General features: G+C 39.9%; 1 protein-coding gene across 2 annotated transcripts in view; it reads left to right on the forward strand.

The window, feature by feature from the left end:
• DBF4 (DBF4 zinc finger) overlaps positions 1–15707 on the forward strand; it is a 24139-nt gene extending 8432 nt beyond the window's left edge. The window contains exons 3-12 of one of the 2 annotated variants that reach the window (XM_019532835.1): positions 1364–1558; positions 3078–3128; positions 5332–5401; positions 5554–5630; positions 7238–7268; positions 7515–7557; positions 8653–8784; positions 12662–12779; positions 12951–13075; positions 14278–15707. In XM_019532835.1, the coding sequence (XP_019388380.1) occupies positions 1364–1558; positions 3078–3128; positions 5332–5401; positions 5554–5630; positions 7238–7268; positions 7515–7557; positions 8653–8784; positions 12662–12779; positions 12951–13075; positions 14278–15343 (1908 nt within the window). In that variant the 3' untranslated portion in view covers positions 15344–15707. Of the gene's footprint in view, positions 1–1363; positions 1559–3077; positions 3129–5331; positions 5402–5553; positions 5631–7237; positions 7269–7511; positions 7558–8652; positions 8785–12661; positions 12780–12950; positions 13076–14277 lie in introns of both variants that reach the window. The other variant, XM_019532826.1, reaches the window with a different exon arrangement.
• The last annotated feature ends 3888 nt before the right edge of the window (positions 15708–19595 follow it).

A 19595-nucleotide genomic window follows, 5' to 3' on the forward strand; every position in this document is an offset into this window, starting at 1 on the left:
TGAAATCTATGAAAACCTCTGTCATTTGACTTACCATTTTCCAGCTGTGATCTGCAAGGGCCTTGAAACTTCTTACTTATTGTATGTTTGGCAGCTCAGCCAAGCCTGGTTCTGCCTTCGCCTTGTATTTAGCACCTTGTAGGAAGGGAGAGAGATGGTTAGAAATTGAGACCTTGTTCAACTAGAAGAAGGTGACTGCAAGGGGAGGGAGGCCTGCAAGAAGCTGAGTCCTGGTTGAGGTAAGGTTTTGCTGAAGCCTTAGCAAGATGGTGTTGGGGCACAGGGCCTCTAGTCTATCCAACAGGTTGAAGGAAACAGAAGGACATATCAGAAATCTTTAAAAATTAGTTTTAGATGTCTCAAATTGGACACCCAAAATAGACATTTTTCATTTAAATCCTTCTGTGCCTTCGTTCTTCTTTTCTAAAATGGAGCAGATAATACCCCTTATTTTACTGGGTGTTGTAAGGATTGATAATGTATTTGAATTATGTTGATACTATAGTGATGAGCAGCACACTACAGAAAAAAAATCAGGAAATTAATACGCCCAGCCTTCAGAAAAAAAACTTGAGTAGTATGAAGTAGCAGAGGAACAGGTTTTATCCTGAACAAAGAATGTAAAGCATAATCACCATTCAAATTATATTGATGCAGCAGGATCCTTCGGGGAAAATAGTACCGTACATACTTGAATACAAAACTAGCCCCCCTCCCCCCTCATCTCCACCAGCAAAGCCCCTCATCTTATAACTGCATACAAAAAAGCCCTCATTAAATATATCATTTATCATTAAACTGCTACCAGAAACAGCATGTGCTTAGTAATTTTCAAAAGATTTGGCAAATTTGGCCAATATTTCATGGTAAAAGGCCTTGCCAAAAAGGCCATTCAGTTCACCCCTTTTGTCTTTCAAGTCTCTGTGGCGAAACAGGGCATTGTAACTTTTCAAATAAAAGTGATCTAAAGTTTTACTCAAAGTAAAAATATTTTTCTCCAACTTCATTCTCTCAAATGATTGAATTATTTAGGTGAAATATGGCTATGTGTGTATGCTTGCTCTCTCTCTCACGTGTGTGCACACATACCAGCCAGCATAAGACAAATAGCTTGCATGTAAATTTTCAAACTTAATAATGAAAATTTCACAACTGAAAATAAGGTACTATCATAGGATATAAGGCTGGTACCAACACTTATTATCATATTTAATCTTTAGGAACATTTTTCTCTTAATATAACATTTCCTAAACTGCAGTTTAGAATTCCTGATATTGTAGAACTTTTTGCTTGGTGTTAATAAAATTAGAAAGTATAATAGTGATAATATAGCCTGGTTTTTTTTGTTTTTTTTTTTTTAAGAGAGTGGAGGGATTTCTCAGCAAGGATATCAGCTATCTCATTTCTAACAAAAAGGAAGCCAAATTTGCTCAGAGCCTTGGACAGATTTCCCCAGTTCCTAGCCCAGAATCTGCCCACTGTGGAGGACATAGTTCACTTCATCCTAGCAGCAGAAGAGATCGAGATGATAGAAGTTCATTTAAGATGGTGGATACAGTAAGTTTCTTACTTTTAAAAAAATGCAGTTCAACTACAATTGATTACATCTGCTTAATCTTCCCTGAGACCAGGTGAATTGATTCACCAAATCCAGAGGCTTTAATTTGTTCACACTGTTTAAACTTGACTTAATCAGCCAAGGCTTAACTATGGTTCTGAAAAATATGTTTTAAACATGGGCTCTTCCACGTTACAGCGTGGCAGTCTCCAGTCTTTTGAAAATGTTGCTCTATCTTCATTTGTACAAGTATGATTAAACATCAGTATCGTTAAGAACTTCAAAAATATTAAATTAAACATTTTGTATTAAATTTAATTTATTTTTAACTAATTTATATTAAATGAGTTCAGTGAACAGTTTTTTGATCCCAATGTAAATGAGAGAAGGGATGGAATCAGCTGTTTCCAGCACACTTTATTAACCTAGTGGCTGTAGTTACATATCTAGAGCTTTCATAATATCACTCCAGAAGATTTTGGGGGCTTTACTGGCTCATAATAAAAAATCAAATATTGACAGTCTTTGGTCCAGTAATAGCAACAGTTATAGCGGTGGTCCTTAACATTTTTGGACTCAAGGTACCCCTCCATAACTTCTGTGGCCCCCAGTTTCAGAAAACTAGATATTACAATTTTTCTTGTAGAGGGGTCATGCAAGAGGGGTGGAGGATTGGCTAGGCTGTACCCACCTGAAAGCATTTTCCCTTTTGTGTTTTATTTCTATGAGATACTAATTTCTATTAGATACTAATTAGATAATGTTTAATAACAAAAGATTAATATTGGGATTTCAAAGCACAATTTTAGCATGTTCCTCAGGGGGAACAGCATGTTGATATGCATAGTAAAGTTCTGGAAAGTCAGCAAAACTTGTATTCTTAAAATTTACATATGGTAGTAGCAGACATGAAAAATGATCGTACTAAATCTTTGTATTTTTAGTATTTTACATTTTTTTTACACACAATTCAAGATAGAAAAGGAAACATTCTGGGAAGTAGGGTTTTGCAATCCAAACAATAAGCTTTTGTGGCAGTTAAAAGATTTATAAATTAATTATGTTCTAAATAGTATTTGAGTGAGCCTGTGATATGTATGCCTGCTTAAAAAAAACTGAGTACACTTTAAAGTGGAATACACTGATATAGCAGTACAGTTGCTGTAGCAACACTTGTTTTTTAGATTTTTAAGCTGTTTATGATATGGTATTGTGTCAAAATTTTTTCTCCAAAATAATCACTGATGGAAATGACATTTTCACTGTTAAGTAGTCTGAAATATTAAAGGATCAACTGTAGTGATATGTCTGAACAGCACTGCAGAAGGGCTGTGAATTGCTAGAAAGTGGCCAAAAATTAAAGTATCATCATATATATATTTGTTGGTGTAACCCGAGGCATCTAAGATGCCCTATCTTAAATTATTTTTGGTTTGTACAAAAATATTTTTAATTAAAACTTGCATCTAAATAAGCTCTTATGTCCTCCATGTAATATGCACTGTTTCTCTGATATAGGTACGTGTAAGTAGAGGAAAATCCTTAGTTGAAAAAGCAATCAAAGAGCAGGTAAGATGAATAATTCACAGAACTGGATTTAGTAAAAATTACAGAACAGAATTATGTTGTACTGGAAAGCAGTGACTGGTAGTAGAAGTAGAATAGTGATTTAAGAGAAGACGCCAGAATGGGATATACTCAGCCAGGTGTTAAGCTTTCATTCACCTTCACACTGTACCTTCAGAACTGGTTTCAAGATTCACATGGTTATTTACCCATATTTCCTGGAGAACTGAAAAAGACTACTGTCATTTTCTTTTTTTAAAAGATTTGTCACTAAGTGTTTGGCTACACAAAACACATACAATAGAACTTTAAAAATATATAGTAGTGCATAGATGGCATAACCCCAAAAACTGGGCTGACTTCATGAATCTGGTGGAAAATTATCCTTAAAGGAATTAGGAGTAACATGCAGGAAGTTTAAAATTTCTTTCATTTTCTGCATTTATCTTGAGGTGATCATTTGTTAAAGACATACAGGCTTCCTGTCTGCTCCCCCTCCACCTATTTCTCAAGAAGCAATACCAGCTGCCTGCTGTGCGGGGTGTCCTGGGTAGCTGCATGAACTGCATGCCTGTTCATTCTTGATTCCGCTGTAATGGGTACATCTGTTAACGCCCTGCGTGAAGTTAGCTGAAGCAAGTGAAGAACAGTCTTCCTTGTCTTTTGTGCGAGGGACAGAAATTACACATAATGTGGTATAAGTGATCAGAAACTGGTTCAGATCCATAACACAACAGAAGTTTAGTGTGAGAGGTGCACCCGTGTATGGGTCCATATCAGATTGGCACCAATAACAGGAAAATTGACATTATCGGCAATCGGCTTTTTTGGCCAGTGTAGTCAGTAATGTCACCAGTAAATGACACGTGCAGCCACAGCATGCACATGGCCAGGAACATAGCCTGGAAGCTTGGAGAACACTGTCCAGCCAGTAAGTCTTTGGGAGGGAAGGGGTGTGGGTGGGGGCAGGTTAAAGCCCCTACGGTGAGGGAAGGAGTGGGGTAGGGGCAGGGACAGGCGCTGCCTGGGTAGGGAAGGGCACAGGATGGAGCCATGGGCGGCTCATGCACACCCATGGGAGGCATGGAGACATGTACCCCCCTGACTTGTGCATAGGGTGAAGGGGCTGCATCATCCTCTTCCTGGTGGGGGGGGGGGCTAGGTGGGAGGTGGCAGTGTCAGGAGAGAGGATTACAGGAGGGGGGCTACAGTCATCCCAAAATTTGCTATAGCCCCTGCTTCCAGAGCCACTGTTGCCTGCCTGCCCCAACCCAGCTCCTGCACCAGGAAGAGGCTGGTGCAGCCCCTGGCCCTGAGCCCACAGCAGGCAGCCTGCCCTTGCCCCATGCACAAATGCAGGGGGCACATGCCCCCCATGCCTCCCTGAGAGGTGCACACAGTGGCAGGGGCTGTCCTTGTCCTCCCCCAACTCCCCTCACCCCTGGCGCACTATGGACGAGCTGCCTGCAACTCCATCCCCCACTCTGGCTGGGCAGCACTGGCTCTCCCACATCCCTTGCCCCCTCCCCCAGACTTACTGGCCAGACGCTGCTCTCCATGCTGCCGGGCTGCATATCAACTATCAGATCGGTATCAGCCGATATGGCGGGTTAACAATTGACCATCAGTATCAGCTAAAAATTCTTTATCAGTGCATCCCTGTTCAGTGCATATAGACCACTTTCAAAATGGCCAAAACTGGCTTAAGATAAACCTGGATGGATGTACTATCAGACTTAACTGATTTAGGTTCAATTGTTGTATTGAAACTTCTATCCCGTTCCCTTCCAAATTCAAGTTAAGTCAGTTTCCCAAGATGTTTTGCACCTCCCCTGCAAATGCCCCCTCACAGGGTGGGTGGGCTAGCTTGGCCCAAGCTATCTGTTCCAGTCGAGTACAGAGGTGTGCTCTAGTGTGCCGCACCCCCCCCCCCGCTCTTCCCCCCCACTTCTGGCCTGATCCACTGCAGGCAAGTGGCTGCATTTCCAGAATGAAAATTGGTGTCTGTTTGCTTGCTTATCAGTTCAATCTACACAGTTTAGACTAAGATTGAATTGATTCAGCCTCGGGCTTTTTGACCATCTGTACTTAGTCCTGGTGGGAAATAGAGAGGAAAGACTTCAGCCTGACTCGCATACTGGTTTGCATCAAATATCTGAATGTATTGCATTTATTAAAAATATTAATTAAGTTTATTGTTTTGTAGGAATTAATCCCCTCAGGTAGCATACTGTCCAATGCATTGAGTTGGGGAGTGAAGATACTTCATGTTGATGGTAAATACTTTTGCTCTGTGTGCTCTAAACTGATAAAATTAATTGTATTTGTTTTATTTGCAAGATTTATTCTTATTTTCAAAATTATTGTTAAAAACAACAAATACCTTCAAATAGGAGAAAAAGTTTACAAAATGTAACTTTTTTTAAAGATATTAAAAATTATATTGAACAAAAGAAAAAGGAGTTCTGTCTGATCAAGAAAGAAGGCACTTCAGGCAAAGATGTGGTAAGTGGATCTTTTAAGTAATTGAAACCCTTATTGACAAATAAGTATGTAGGCAAGTTAAATATTTCCTATGAAGATGCTGGTTGATTTTTTTAATTTTATTTTAATATGCTTTTATTTGAAGATTAATTTTCTGATCAATGTTATGTCTAATGGATTCTGAAGTTTTTACTTTAAAATCCTTTTAATAATAAAGAAAAGATTTGCAGTATTTTTGAGCCTGATTGTAAAAATAAATTTGCAATATCATTAATTAAAATAGTGTTTTGGGAGCTGTACTCAGATTGTGTGTTCAGGTGATAGAAGCAGTAGAGCTTTCTGAAAAGGACATTCTTTCTATCCCAGAAGCTAAAAACTGCATTGGTGTAGTGGCTTCGTTTAGGACATCCTAACTATGGCCCTGATTCCCTGCCATGCAAATATTAGAGCCTTAAATTCGTTGATGAAGAACCCAGCTATACTGGAATGATCTTTCCAGGGTAAGAGAGATTGGTTTTAGGGCCAGTATGTCAGCAACATAGCCCACAGTAACAATAAAACATGGAAAACTGACCTGTAACAGCACGTGACATAATCCTAATCTCTCAGCAAGTTTCCTGATTCCTAGCCTAACAACTGAGTAAAGTGTACTTATAGTATTCATTCCATGCGTAGTAGGGAACTACCATACATTCCATTATTAGTCAGCTGCTGCTGTTTCTTGGATGCAAATTAAGGGTGCAAATTTGTATGAACTGTAGTGAAAGTACAGAAACTTATTACAAATTCATTTAAAATAATTTTTGACTCATTAGTGTATTAGTGTTCTTTTAAGTCTTATAGCGGTTTTATTTACTCCAATAATATGCTCTCCGTTTCTTGCCAAATTCTATGCAGCTGTCATAGAAGCTATCATGCTTGATATTTGGAGTTAGAATCTGAATTACCTTTTTTCCCCAATAGATATAAGGATCTAATATCTTACAATGTAGACTATTTTCTGTAGTGCAGATAATTAAGTCACTAATATAATATGGAACAATTGCAAGTTGGTTTTAATTCCGTAAATTATTAATAATTTGGTACATGGAACCATTCTAGTTATATAACTAGTAATGTTGTGTATTACTTTTCTAACAGCAATTTCCTATTGTATCAATCTCATTTTATAGTAAAAATAACATGAATATGTAGCAGCAGACACCACTCATTACTAGGGTGACCATATTACTTTTAAGGAAATCCAGGGTGGGTGCTGGAGTAGGGGCACACACATGGACACGCACACAGACTGATGCATCCATGCCCACTTCTTCCTCCAGCCCAGTACATAGCAGGGGGAAGTTGCTGTGCTGTCAGGCCACCCTTTGCCCTGTGACATTTGCTGCCTCCCCAATTTCATTTGTTAAATGAAAAAAATAACGGTAATTAATTTTTTGCAAACCTAAAATAAAATATTTCTTCATGAAACAGTGGCTCAATTTTTATAGTAATTGGTCTAATTTGCCTATTGGTTAATATATGGTTAATCATGATTTCACACAAAGATGCATGCTTTAAAATTTACAGCTGAATTTTGGAGTTAAATGGAGAGCACTGCAGAGTAATTTTTTTTTCCTCTTAACTAGGGAAAACGATGCACTAATCAGAAATCAAAAAGTAAGTATTTTGTCTGAAGAGAGCATGTTGTCATGTTTTCTGTATACTTAAAAATTCAGTGTTTGGGGGAATATATCGATTATCATACTGAGAAAATTACATAAAAATGGTATGGAAACAAAGAGTTCATGTGCATAGTTGACTGATTTGATTTTGAAAATTAGCTGAATAAGCATGTGCGCGCTAGTATAATTTATTTTTGGATGGAGAAAAATATTGAATTTCTTCTTCCTCACCCCCAAGCAGGGAGACTGAAAAATCCATTTGTGAAGGTAGAAGACAGAAGCTGGTAAGTACTATTTGTTTTGTCTGTTTGTAATCTATTAGTGTACTCTGTAACGTGCTCAACAAAGTTGATTTTTGGAAACATAGTAAATCTGCATGTGGATAGGCATGGATTTAAAGCGCTCCAAATATCCCAACTTTCCCAATACTTTAAAGTGCCTGCAGAGGCATGCACTACTCTCCAAAATGGGAAAAAGAAAGTTTATGTTCAGGTTTTTTTTGTTTTTTTAATACTTGACTGTTTACGTATTCACTTGTCCATCTTCTCCTTTAGAGTTGATTTATTTTCCCATGTTAAGATTGAAACATCTACAAAGGTATAAAATTGCAGAGAAACTGATGGTTTGGTATTTAGAAGTGCTGCTGTGTCCTGTTTAAGAATATGGATATACTTCTTATCGGAGTAGTTTTTAGATTTACAACTTATTTCAGCCAATTTCCAAGGTTACATGCAGGGGAGGGACAGAATCAGTGTATGTGATTTTTGTGCACAGTATAGCTATAGACACAGGCTGCATCCAGACGAGTCCAGCCGTGAGGCATGCGGCACTGCAGACATGTCTGCGGTGCCACATACTACTCATTCTATTGTTCTCCGTGCTGCAAAGGAGCAGTGCAGAGGGTTTTTTTGACCCCTGGATATCCAGAGGTAAAAAAAAACCCACAGAAGAAAAGTGTAGCTATACACACAGTGGCAACATATGCTGCCTGAAGCTGTAGCCTGGATGGCCAGAGCTGCACTCCCAGCAGGATCACCACTGCTGCAGTCCCAGGAGGTCCCCAGCCCTCCCTACCCTGCTGCACACTATTGCACATGGCACAGGTGTTACCTGGAGACAACTAGCAACAATGCAAGGTGCACCACTGCTAGTTATCCTCAGGGAACCAAACACCCACACACATCTGGACATGGCCACTAGCAAGAAATCCTACGTAAGGAAACAAATTCAGAGGCAAGGAAAAAGTAAAATCTCTCACATTCCCATGTTTGAAAATTCACTGTGAAGTCAAAGTTATAGTTAATTTACTCTAAATGACTTTTAATTTCTTTATTTCATATATGGTAGTTATAGTGCTTATATTGTCTTGTCTAATACAGCCACTACAGACCATTTTATCTGCAGTTATCCAGCTTTCCAGTTCTCAACTATACTGCTCCAAAGCCTTATAGTCCATTTGAGGCAGATAAGAAGAATAATGCCAGCCAAAAGCAAACTCAGTCTAAACAAAGGTTTGTCAAGAACTTAGTTTAAGGTTAAAACATTTTAAATTGTTTTTCAGTTTTTAAAGAAAATGACCCTCTTTTATATTGGATTACACAATATTTGATACTAATAACTAACTGCCTTGTTTGGTAGATTAACTGGTCTAGTAACTGTCAGTGTGTCCATCTCTCTCTCTACCTTTTTATCCTTTATGTCCTTTCTTGGATGTACAGATGCAAGCATCCGTAAATACATCCCTCTACTATAGCTGTGGGTCAGTACAGGATGTGACAGGCTTTTTCCTTCTGTCTGCTATTGACTGCTTCACTCTATCCTCTTCCTGGATGCTGTCCAGTAAGTACATCAAGATAAATAAATGAGCTTGCCTCCAGAACTGTTCATTTAAACTTTTTATTGGCGTGTAACAAAGCGGTTGCATTTGTTTATTAAAATTATCATCCTAATTCATAATGATCATTGTGATGCTGTTTTACATATGAACTTAAATGTGGTCAAACAGAAAAACATACCCGAGCACCACCTTAATAAAGCTTGAAGTCATTTCTCCTTGAGAGACGCTTTAAGTACTTCCTGTACGAGCTCATAAGCAATAACAGTATCTTTGCCTGTACTTACATGGATGATGTACTTCTGTGCCATATTCTGGGTTCAGGCTTTATTTTGAGCATTCTTCTTCAGAGTTATGCAATTTGCCAAAAGACATGTGATTTCTGCCTTAAATACCTACATGGCACTTTAGGGTCAGGAGCAAAGGTTGATTCTTTATATTTACTAATTACAGCATTAACTTTCTAACACAGGTGTATATAGCATAAACAGTATTAAACCTAGAGATGGTTGGTGGAAAAAGTAACTCCACAATAACACACTTTTCATATGTTTGGAAACTCTCATAATGTTCTTTGGGCTGAAATGTAGTATGTGGTACTCTTTTAATATAATTGTTTCTGTACTTCCCCTTTCCATAACTGATCACACGGTGACTATCTATTAATATCGCCATGGTACCTTATCAGTCTTGATTGTAGTACATGTGGTTATAGGGGACAATGAAAAATATAATGCAACAGGACTTTGTAGAAGCACTACACAAATCCCATCTTGTAGATCAGTACTAAAGATGTAGAATTCATTAGAATACACCATGGATTTACAAATTCCTTTTATATGGCCCACTCCCCTTCTGAGCCCTCCCAACTACTTAAATTAGAAAAAATTGCCGCCTTAACCTGTAAACCAGGGGTGTCAAAGATACAGCCTGCAGGCCTGATCTAGTCTGCAGAGCCCTATCATCTGGCCTAACATTCTGTATGCAAGGTCAGTCTGGAGCTCATGCCAGACTGGCTCTGTATGCTGGGTCCAGGGCCAGTCGGATCAGTCCCACAGGCCAGCTGCATGTGTTGGATCCAGCCTACAAGACCAGTCCAGAGTGGGTGCCACATGTAATTGCATGCTACAAGCAACACGCAGGGCCAATCCAGGGGTATGCATTGAATGGAGCCAGGCTGTAGTAGCTGGCATGTGGGGCTAGTCTGAAGGTCCAGTCCAGCCTACAGATCAGCAAGGCATCTCTCATCCAGCCACTGAACTTGACACTCCTTCTGTAAATGAAATAGTTTCAGGGTTTGTGTGGTTTGGTGGGGGGAGGAGGGAGCGGGTTGATGTTATCTGCATTTTGAACTATTTGAAGTGCTTTCAGAACAATCTTGCATATAATGGGTTGTAATTAAGATTTATAGTTACAAATATGAGTTTCTGTAGTGTAGTATGAATTAGTAAGAAGGTGGTTATTCTGTCTAGAAATGGACGTGATGCCACTTCTTTGATATAAAGATGTTCAGTTTGATGCTGTTAGCTTATTGCCAAGATAACATCTTTGTCTCACCTGCATCCCAACATGTTCCTGTAGCAGATGTTAAAGAAAGCACTGTAGAACACCAGTCAGGGGCTCTTGAAATGGGGAAACAAAGTTGCTGGAAACCACCCACATGTAAGAGGAAGATCAAGGATATATTAGGGCATTTCCTTTGATACAGGCAGCTTCTTGAAAGCAGAACTGGAAGATTCAGTCAGTGAAATAGAGGTCACAGGGAGATTCACCTGGGTGAAGATGGATGTGCTGTGCTTGCTTTCAGCCAAATGGAGCTTGCTTTAACAAACAAGTGATCTCTACCTTTTGCTGGCCTGAATGAAATGATTAGAAATACTAGCAGCAAGTAGGCAGACTATTATTAGGATTAGGATTTTTTCCAAGTTTATGGGCTTGCTTAGGAGAATTCTTTGTTGACTTCCATGTACAGACGTCTACCTTTACACATTCATGAATTATAGTGAATACTTTGACATCACTATTTGAGCCACATAACATAGTAACACAGAAAATTATTTGTTTTATCCTTTTACATTATTCCTTTGATTATGTCAGTTGCCCAGTAGTAAATTCTCATCTCTGAAGCTTTTTTAGATAACAACTTTATTAACTTCACTATGTTTCATTTGCTTATAAAATATATCAAGCCTATATTTTTGAGCAAGTTGGGTAACGTTTTTTTGTTTGTTTTGGTTGGAGTGATTTCTTAAGGTGTTTGATTCTCTTAACATTATGATCATATTGTAACGAGCAGAATTAGGGCCTCGCTCCCTGTAGACCAGGGGTCAGCAACCCCCAGCATGCATGCAGAGCATGGCACATGAGCCCATTTTCCTTGGCATGCACTGGGGCCAGGGCCAGGGTGGGGATGTAGCAGCTGTTTGCAGCCTCCCGGCTGCAGCTGATCCCAGCTCTGAGTAGCTGCTGCTCCCAGCAGGCAGCTGGGAGTCTGCAAGCCCTGCTCCAAGCAGCCTGGGCACCATGGCTTGCAGCAGCTACCCCAGAGCCTGGGCCAGCTGCAGCCAGGAGGCTGCAAACAGCTGCTGCCTCCCGGCCCTGGCCCCAATGGGTGTAGTGAGTCACCTGCTGCCTGCCCAGAGCCTGGGGGCGGGAGACAGCAGCTGTTTGCAGCCTTCTGGCTGCAGCTGGCCCAGGTTCTGGGTAACTGCTGATAGCTACAGAGCCTAGGCTGCCCAGAGCCTGGGTCAGCTGCAGCTGGGAGGCTGCAAACAGCTGCTGCCTCCCCGCCTGGGTCCCAGTCCTGGCTCCGGCTGCCTCCCAGGCTCCAGGGAGGCAGCAGATGCTAGCAATACTCCCCACTGTGCTGCACTCCACACCACTTCTACAGAGCAGTGTGTAGAACCCGGCATGGCAGGGCATAGCGGGGGGCGCAGAAAGCTGCCTGCCACTCTGAGCTCCCCGTGGGAGGGCATAGTGGGGGGGCTCAGAAAGCTGCCTGCCACTCCGAGCTGCCCGCTGCCCTGGCCATACTTTACCTGCAGGCAAGGGCAGCAGTGAAAGGCACAATCCTGCATGCTGCCCACATTGCTCCTGTGCACACAGGGGAAGTGTGACCCAGGCAGTGCAGAGCTTGCAGCAGCAGGCAGGGGCACAGGCAGGGCTGGGGGGCAGGGGCTTTGGGTGTGGGGCAAGGGACACAAGCAAGGCTGGGGGGCTGTTGTGGGAGGACCCACACAAAATGAATACACAAGATCAAAGGAAGTATCAGAAGTTTTATTTATTGTCACTAGGTTTACAATTTTTAGAAAATCTGGTATTTACTGGGGGGGAAAAAGAGGGGGGGGCAACATTTATGATTATTAACTATACTAAGATGCAGTGCATCCTGCCATGTACCACCTGCCCCCGTTTTGTTTTTCTGGCATGCCAGCACTCCGGCACCTTCCAAACCCAGACGTATAGGGATTTCTCGGCACTCTGGCCAAAAAACGTTGCCTACCCCTGCTGTAGATGGATCATTTAAATTCTTTATGTATCTTTTCTGCTAACAGAAATAAAACAAATAGTGACAAAGACTGCGGTGGCATTCCTGTGCAACTCCTTCTAAAGGATAAGAGAAAGAGAGGGTATTGTGAATGCTGTGTGAAGAAATATGAAGATCTCCAAACTGTAAGTGAAATAGAGAGAGGGAATGCTCAGAGCATTCTTCTATGTATGGCATCAAGAACTTTTTTTAATGAGTATTCTTGACATCACTTTTGGTGGAAATATATACATAGACTTTTTGTTGAATGTGAGTACCTGCAGTATTGGATGCTTCTTCTCACTTTTAATTTTCAGCACCTGGAAAGTGAACAGCACCAAAACTTCGCACAAAGTACCCAGTATCAGGTTGTGGATGATATTATTTCCAAATTTGTTTATGACTTTGTGGAATATGGGAATGAAACACAGAAAAGTAAAAGGTAATTTATGTTTACAAACCTAAAAAAATACTTTAGCTAACCTCTACATTTGGAGTTTTAATGACACAACTCAGACTACAAGTCTAGTAAAGGACTAATCACAAATCACTGACATGTATTTGTATTACCTTCTCTTTTAAAATGGTCTGTTGTGTGTGAATCTGGTATATAGCAATGGTTGTTTCTGTTTCATAGGATTTGCCAAATATTAACAAGGTAGAAAGAGAGCTAAGGTGTACGATTTTAACTGATATAAGCTATTTGCGTATTAACCCTATTTATTTTGCTTTTTAAATTTATAACAAATTTGAACTTTATATTTAAAAATCCACCTATTCTATCATTTTTTATCATTATAGAAATATAATCTAGTCTGTAACACCTCAGCACAATTAAGTACTCAAAAGAAAATCAACCCCCATGAAGCCGTTCTTCCTCCAAGCTTTGGCGAGATTTGCTTCACGTCTAATCTGTTTCAGCTCAAATTAGAGTTCAGGTTCTAAAATGAACAGCCTCCCAGCCAATATACTCTTGTCAACACCATATCCCTTCACACAAGGGGACTATGGCCGTTTTAGATTGCTCTGTGGTGTTTCCAGAGGATTTTAGATGTTGAAATCCTCCTTTTTTTATGGTTTTTCTAACCAAGCTATTCCCAGTGAAGTCCATAGAAAAATTGTAGTTAACGTAAATAAAACCAGAAATCAGCCGCTGGTGTCTGTCAGGACAGATTTGTCTCTATTTGCCCCTCTTCCTGACCACCACCACCATCTTTGCCCTTTACTTCACAATTTAAAAATGGTTAGGTTAAGTTAAGGTTGTTTATCAAAAATGCTAAATTGGATTAAACTGAAAGGTTAGACTATTTAAGTGCCTCTAAAAATATTGCCATTTTATATAATATTTATTTTAGTGGAGTAACTTATATGCCTTTTAATGTGATGAATTTAGTTTTTTGTAGAAAGTAGATTTGACTATTTTACTTCTGAGTGGTTTAAAACCATAACAATCTGCAGAAGCCAGCATGAATATGCACCTTCCAGTCCTGTGAAAGTGGGGTAACTATAGCAAATGAATTTTTTTTAACCACCAAACAAAAACTGTTTTGTTATTTTTATTGCTTTCTTAGATATGTTCCTAAAGTAGTCTGCTATATAATCTATTTCCTTCAGTTTTTAATGTTATCACCTGTTTAATTTTAGGACAAAATGTAGTATGGGATACTTTTCTCCTATTACCGGAAACGCAACTAATACAGATGAACTGAAAGATCAGCTGAAAAGGCAGAACGTTTCTTTGAAGCATTACTCCTGGAAAGATAAAAAAATACGGACACTAAAGCAAAATCATAAACATATATCCCCAAGTTTTGTACAGAAACATCCGTCTTGTTGTGAATCTGCCTGTCAAATTCCTGCATGTCATCTGTCTTGTGTTTCAGAAGTAGTAAGTAAATTCAGAAATGATGATGAAAATGGAAATGTGGAAGGTTCCTGTACTACAGCCTCAAAAAAGACTATTTTATTGCCAGATTTTATTGCATTGTCTCTGTCGGGAGGCAGCTGTACATGTGTGGAGAACTTACCTGAAGCTTACAAACATTGTAGTAATGAAGCATTTGAAACTGAAGTAAATTTAGATAGAAACAATTTACAAAGTGTACAAGCAGATATACCTACATTATGTACTCATGTCCAAGGCACTGATTTTAGTGAAAAAGACAAAAATACATCACAGTCAAAACGCAAATTAAATAACAGTGTTATTTTACCAGCAAAATGTTTGAAGAAAACAAGTGCCACTTCATCGTTTAACAAAAAATATATTGATTTTGTTGATGATCCCCTGCAGACAGAGCATACTATAGGTCTGAAGACTAAGCTACCACATACTGCTTCAGATAAAGAACTTAATGAACTAGCTGTTAGTTGTGCACACAGCTCACCTTCTGGAAAGCTACATAGAAAAGTAAAATTTTCCTCAGGAAGAAATAAAAGAGGAAATCAGAAACAGAAACTGGACTTGTGTGTAAAGCAAGCTGAAGAATTGTCTCTTAAAGAAAGGAAGGACCACTGTTCGCCTGTGCAGACTCTTTGGGAATTATTTCAGACTAGTGAAGGGAATTCAGATTTTGTAGGTTTTATTAGTTATTCTGAGAACAAAGATTCAGCTGGCATGGAAGAGATTTGCGAGGGGCAAAATACCAATACACTGTGGTCGTTTTTTTCACCTTCTTCTTCATCCTCATCCACATTTATTGGATTTTAATGTTTCTTTATTTAAAACAGCAGCTTCTGAATAAACTCAAACTGATAAGGATTTATTCATGGAGTCTTTAATGTATTTTAAATTATGTACAGATGTTCTTTGTGTTCAGTTTCTGGTATACTGAGTGTGCATGCAAAACCTTATGCCTATAAATGTGAAGAATACAGGTAATATAGGGATTTTTTTCTTTAAAAATTGCCAGAGGTGGTAAAAAGGGTATAACTTAAAGAGATACTGTATTTACCTTAACTACTAAGCAAGATCAATAAACTTCATATAGTAACCTTTTTGTTAATTTTGAAACCACTGTTGGATGTGAATAATTACTTCTGTATTATAAATTGTTGAAAGTTGTCGTCTTGTTCCTAGAGTTCTCTTCTCCTTTTTATTAGAAAACTGAAACAATATTATATGCTTATCTCTTGCTTCTGCTGGAATTCTCATAGGGAAGCTGTACAGTCAAAATACAGAAGAAACCACAGGTCTGATAAGTCAATTAATGCTATTCAAGTTTGTAATGGGAGTTTATTTGATTTGTATCTCCAGAGTCATCAGAATTGAAGGCATTGTTAACACTTGATCTTTGCACAGGCCATCCCATTAAGGTGACAGTAGAAGAGAAGATGGTCACAAGAGAATTCTTGAAATTACTGCAAAAGCTGAGAGTTATTTTTTCAGATCAGGTGACAATTATGCAGTGACAGCATTCTGTTTTGATAGCTTTACCTGATGAATGTACTATTGCAGTAGCTACTACTTAAGTATTGACTTGGTGCATATGTGCTGACATAAAGAACTAGTTGTATATTTCAGGCAATAAGAAACAAACTTTCTTGTAAATATATTTATTTTATATTATTTTTCACTTTTTTATCAAAGCAGTTGGTTTCTGGTTGACTTTGTTTGAGGTGGGTTGTTTTTGTTTTTATTTACTGGTTTGACAGTAAAGGGATATCCAATACGCTTAAATTACATAGTTCAGAGGTCTGGATTTGTTTTGGGTTTTTTGTCTTTGGACTTTCCTATTGACTTGAACTTTCACAGACTCTCCGTTTCTCCTAAATATGTGATGGGCATGATGTAATAATAGCAGTGAGGCTCAATCTATCTGGCCCCATGGGCCTGATCCAGCACATGTGCAATCAGTTGCACTGACCTGACCTTGGCTTGATTGTGGGAGCAATTAATGCTGCCACCCTTCTCCTGCTGCCACATTTTTGTGCCCATGTGGGGAGCTCCAGGGGCCACAGGCTTGGCACCTGTGAATAATACAGCCTCAACAGGGATCATTGCAAGGTTTTAGCTTACTATTGTATACAAAGTGCCTTAAAGCCTACAGATAGCATACACATTTAAAATTACTATTAATATATTTTGTTAAAAAAATATGTCACTTCAATATTTTTCCTAAAACATTTTGTAAAGTCTGTTTAAAATGTGACCTCATGATTTAGTACTTTCAGTATCTGGGAGGTTATTTTTCATCATTAGAGAGGCATTGTTTGATCAGACTTAAAGCAGGTTTGGGTTACTTTTAGACTTTTAGGAGGCATTGCGGTGCCATACGCTTGCTTTCTTCATTTTTATTTTACCCAGGCTAGGTTGAGTTTTCAAAGCCTTATGCCTAAAGTGGCTCCTTGCATAGGAGTAACAATTGCCCTGCCGTCATTTTCTGCAGGTTAGCTTTAATTCTTCATATTCTGATATCATCTCATTTGAAGAGGTAAAAAAATTGCCATGGTAGCCATCTATTCAGTGTGCAATTCTTGCCTGTTTTATGATGCTTTGGAAAAGAGATTTGTAGCAAGAAAATATTGGAAGGTATTATTAGAGTTTAGATGTGGAACAGAGTAAGCAAAATATAAACTTTTGGGGTTTGGTATGTGTGTGCATGCTTTTTTCATGCTACACTATATTTTTGTTAGCTTGGTAATAAAGTCCCATGAATTGAACTATAAAGTAAAACTTATTGGTAAGTAATTTGTATACGGGCCCACTAGTATTCATAAAAACAGACTTGAGCTCCAAGCCACAAGTTTTAAATGTAATTTTTTTCTAGGTTTAAATGTTTTTTTACCCATTTTTCTCTTAAGAATTTTGGCTGTGATTGTTAAGTTCAAGGTCATTTTGGAAGTGTGTACCTCCCTGTTCTAAGTTGTGTTTGTAGACAAAAATATAGTTAAACTATGAGTCTGCTTGCCTGATGCCTTCTGCTGAAACTAATAGAGAATATCTTTATAGGTAAGTGTATGCAAAATGTTAAATTAATAGAGTGCTAAGATGAGAGAGAGAAGCTCTCGTATGAGTGTTGCCATTTTTATATGAAATACAATATGTTCTCCTAGTACATAATTATACTATATTTACTTGCATACCCCCCACACACCCTTTTCCCCCAAATAAGCCCTTCTTAATTGAGGTGCATGTCTTAAGTAGGGAAGCTGACTTTTCTTTGGAATAGAAGCAGAGAGGGATACGCTGTGCTGTAATGTGCCAAGATGGCCACCACTTCTCTCTAACCCCAGCAAGCGGAAGAGACAGAGTCCTATGTTAACCTCAACTGCAGTAGCTTTTGGCTGAGCACTGCAGCCTGTGCCTGAAGCAAAACTGAGCTGGCTCAGGGCAAGTCAGCTGCTGCGTGCAGTCTGGAGTATCTTGGTGAGGCTTTTGCAGTATGGAAACACTACAGAAACTTATAGCAGAGCCATGGGCGCAACTGTTTGAGCACTCATGGTGCTCAGGTGAGGTCCCAGAAGACTGGAAAAGGACCAATGTGGTCCCTATTTTTAAGAAGAGGAGGCAGGAGAATCCAGGTAACTACAGAGCAGTTAGTCTCACTCCTTTCCTTGGGAAAACCCTTGAAAAAATTATCGAGGATCACATTTGTAAGAGTCCAATGGTTAATATAATGCTGAAGGGCAACCAGCATAGGTTCATAGCAGGTAGATCTTGCCTCGCTAACCTTATTTCTTTCTATGACCAGGTCACTAAATGCTTAGATGCAGGAGTCAAGGTAAATGTCATCTACTTGGCCTTTAAGAAGGACTTTGACATGGTATCCTATCCTGTTCTCATAAATTAAACAATGGCTGTGCCATAGATGATTACACAGGCATGTGGGTAGCAACTTGGCTTGAGAGTTGTACCCAGAGAGTGGTGGTGGATGGGTTGGTATCAGCCTCTAAAGATGTGGGCAGTAGGGTCCCCCCAAGACTCAATCCTTGGAGTGGTGCTGTTCAATATCTTCATCAGTATCCTGAATGAGGGCATGGAAAGCACTCTTCAAATTCACAGACGACACCAAACTATGGAGTGAAGCAAACACTGACAGGAAGAAACCGAATCCAGGCAGACCTGGACAAATTTGAAAAGTGGGCAGAGAACAATAGGATGTAGTTCGACAAGGACAAGTGCAAGGTGCTGCGCCTAGGGAGAGGGAATCACAAGCACACCTATAGGGTGGGGGATGACCTCAGCAGCAGAAAGAGATCTTGGAGTTCTTGTCAACTCCAAGTTGAATATGAGTCAATGTGATGAAGCAATTAGCAGAGCTAACGGCACTTTGTCATGCGTTAGGTGCATCACAAACGGGTCCAGGGAGGTGATGCTCCCCCTCTATGTAGCACTGGTCAGGCTGCAGCTAGAGTACTGGGTCCAATTCTGGGTGCTGCAATTCAAGAAGGATGTGGACAACCTTGAGGGTCCAGAGGAGGGCCACTCATAGGGTTAGAGGCCTGCAGGGAAGGCCTTGCGAGGAAAGGCTGAGGGACCTGGACCTTTTCAACCTACGCAAGAGAAAGCTGAGGGGGGATCTTGTGGCAGTATATGAATTCATTGGGGTGGGGGGCAGCAGGGAATAGGAGGTGCTCCGTTTACCACAGCACCCCTTGGAATAACCAGAAACAAGAGCCATGAGCTGGCAGAGAGTAGATTTAGGTTGGACATCAGAAAGAACTTCATGGTTAGGGTTGTCACAATCTTGAACAGGCTTCCAAGGGAGGTGGTGCTGTCTCATGTGGCAAAATGCTGGGCTAGCGGCTCCGGCACTGCTTAGGGGAGCCACGGGCTTTGCAGAGTTGTGCGAGCGCGCGGCTTGTGGGGCGGAATTGAGGTAGCTTTTAGCCGCCCTTGAGGTTCGCCGAGTTGGCACAAGTAGACGACTTAGAGTAAGTTGTTAGTGTCTCTTAATCTATAGGGTATCCGTTGGTTCACGAGGTTCCAGAGCCAGCCCTTGCGTTCCAACAGTGGAGCT

This window comes from Crocodylus porosus, unplaced genomic scaffold, assembly GCF_001723895.1.
Source record: "Crocodylus porosus isolate Cpor-Errol unplaced genomic scaffold, CroPor_comp1, whole genome shotgun sequence".
Taxonomy (NCBI): domain Eukaryota; kingdom Metazoa; phylum Chordata; order Crocodylia; family Crocodylidae; genus Crocodylus; species Crocodylus porosus.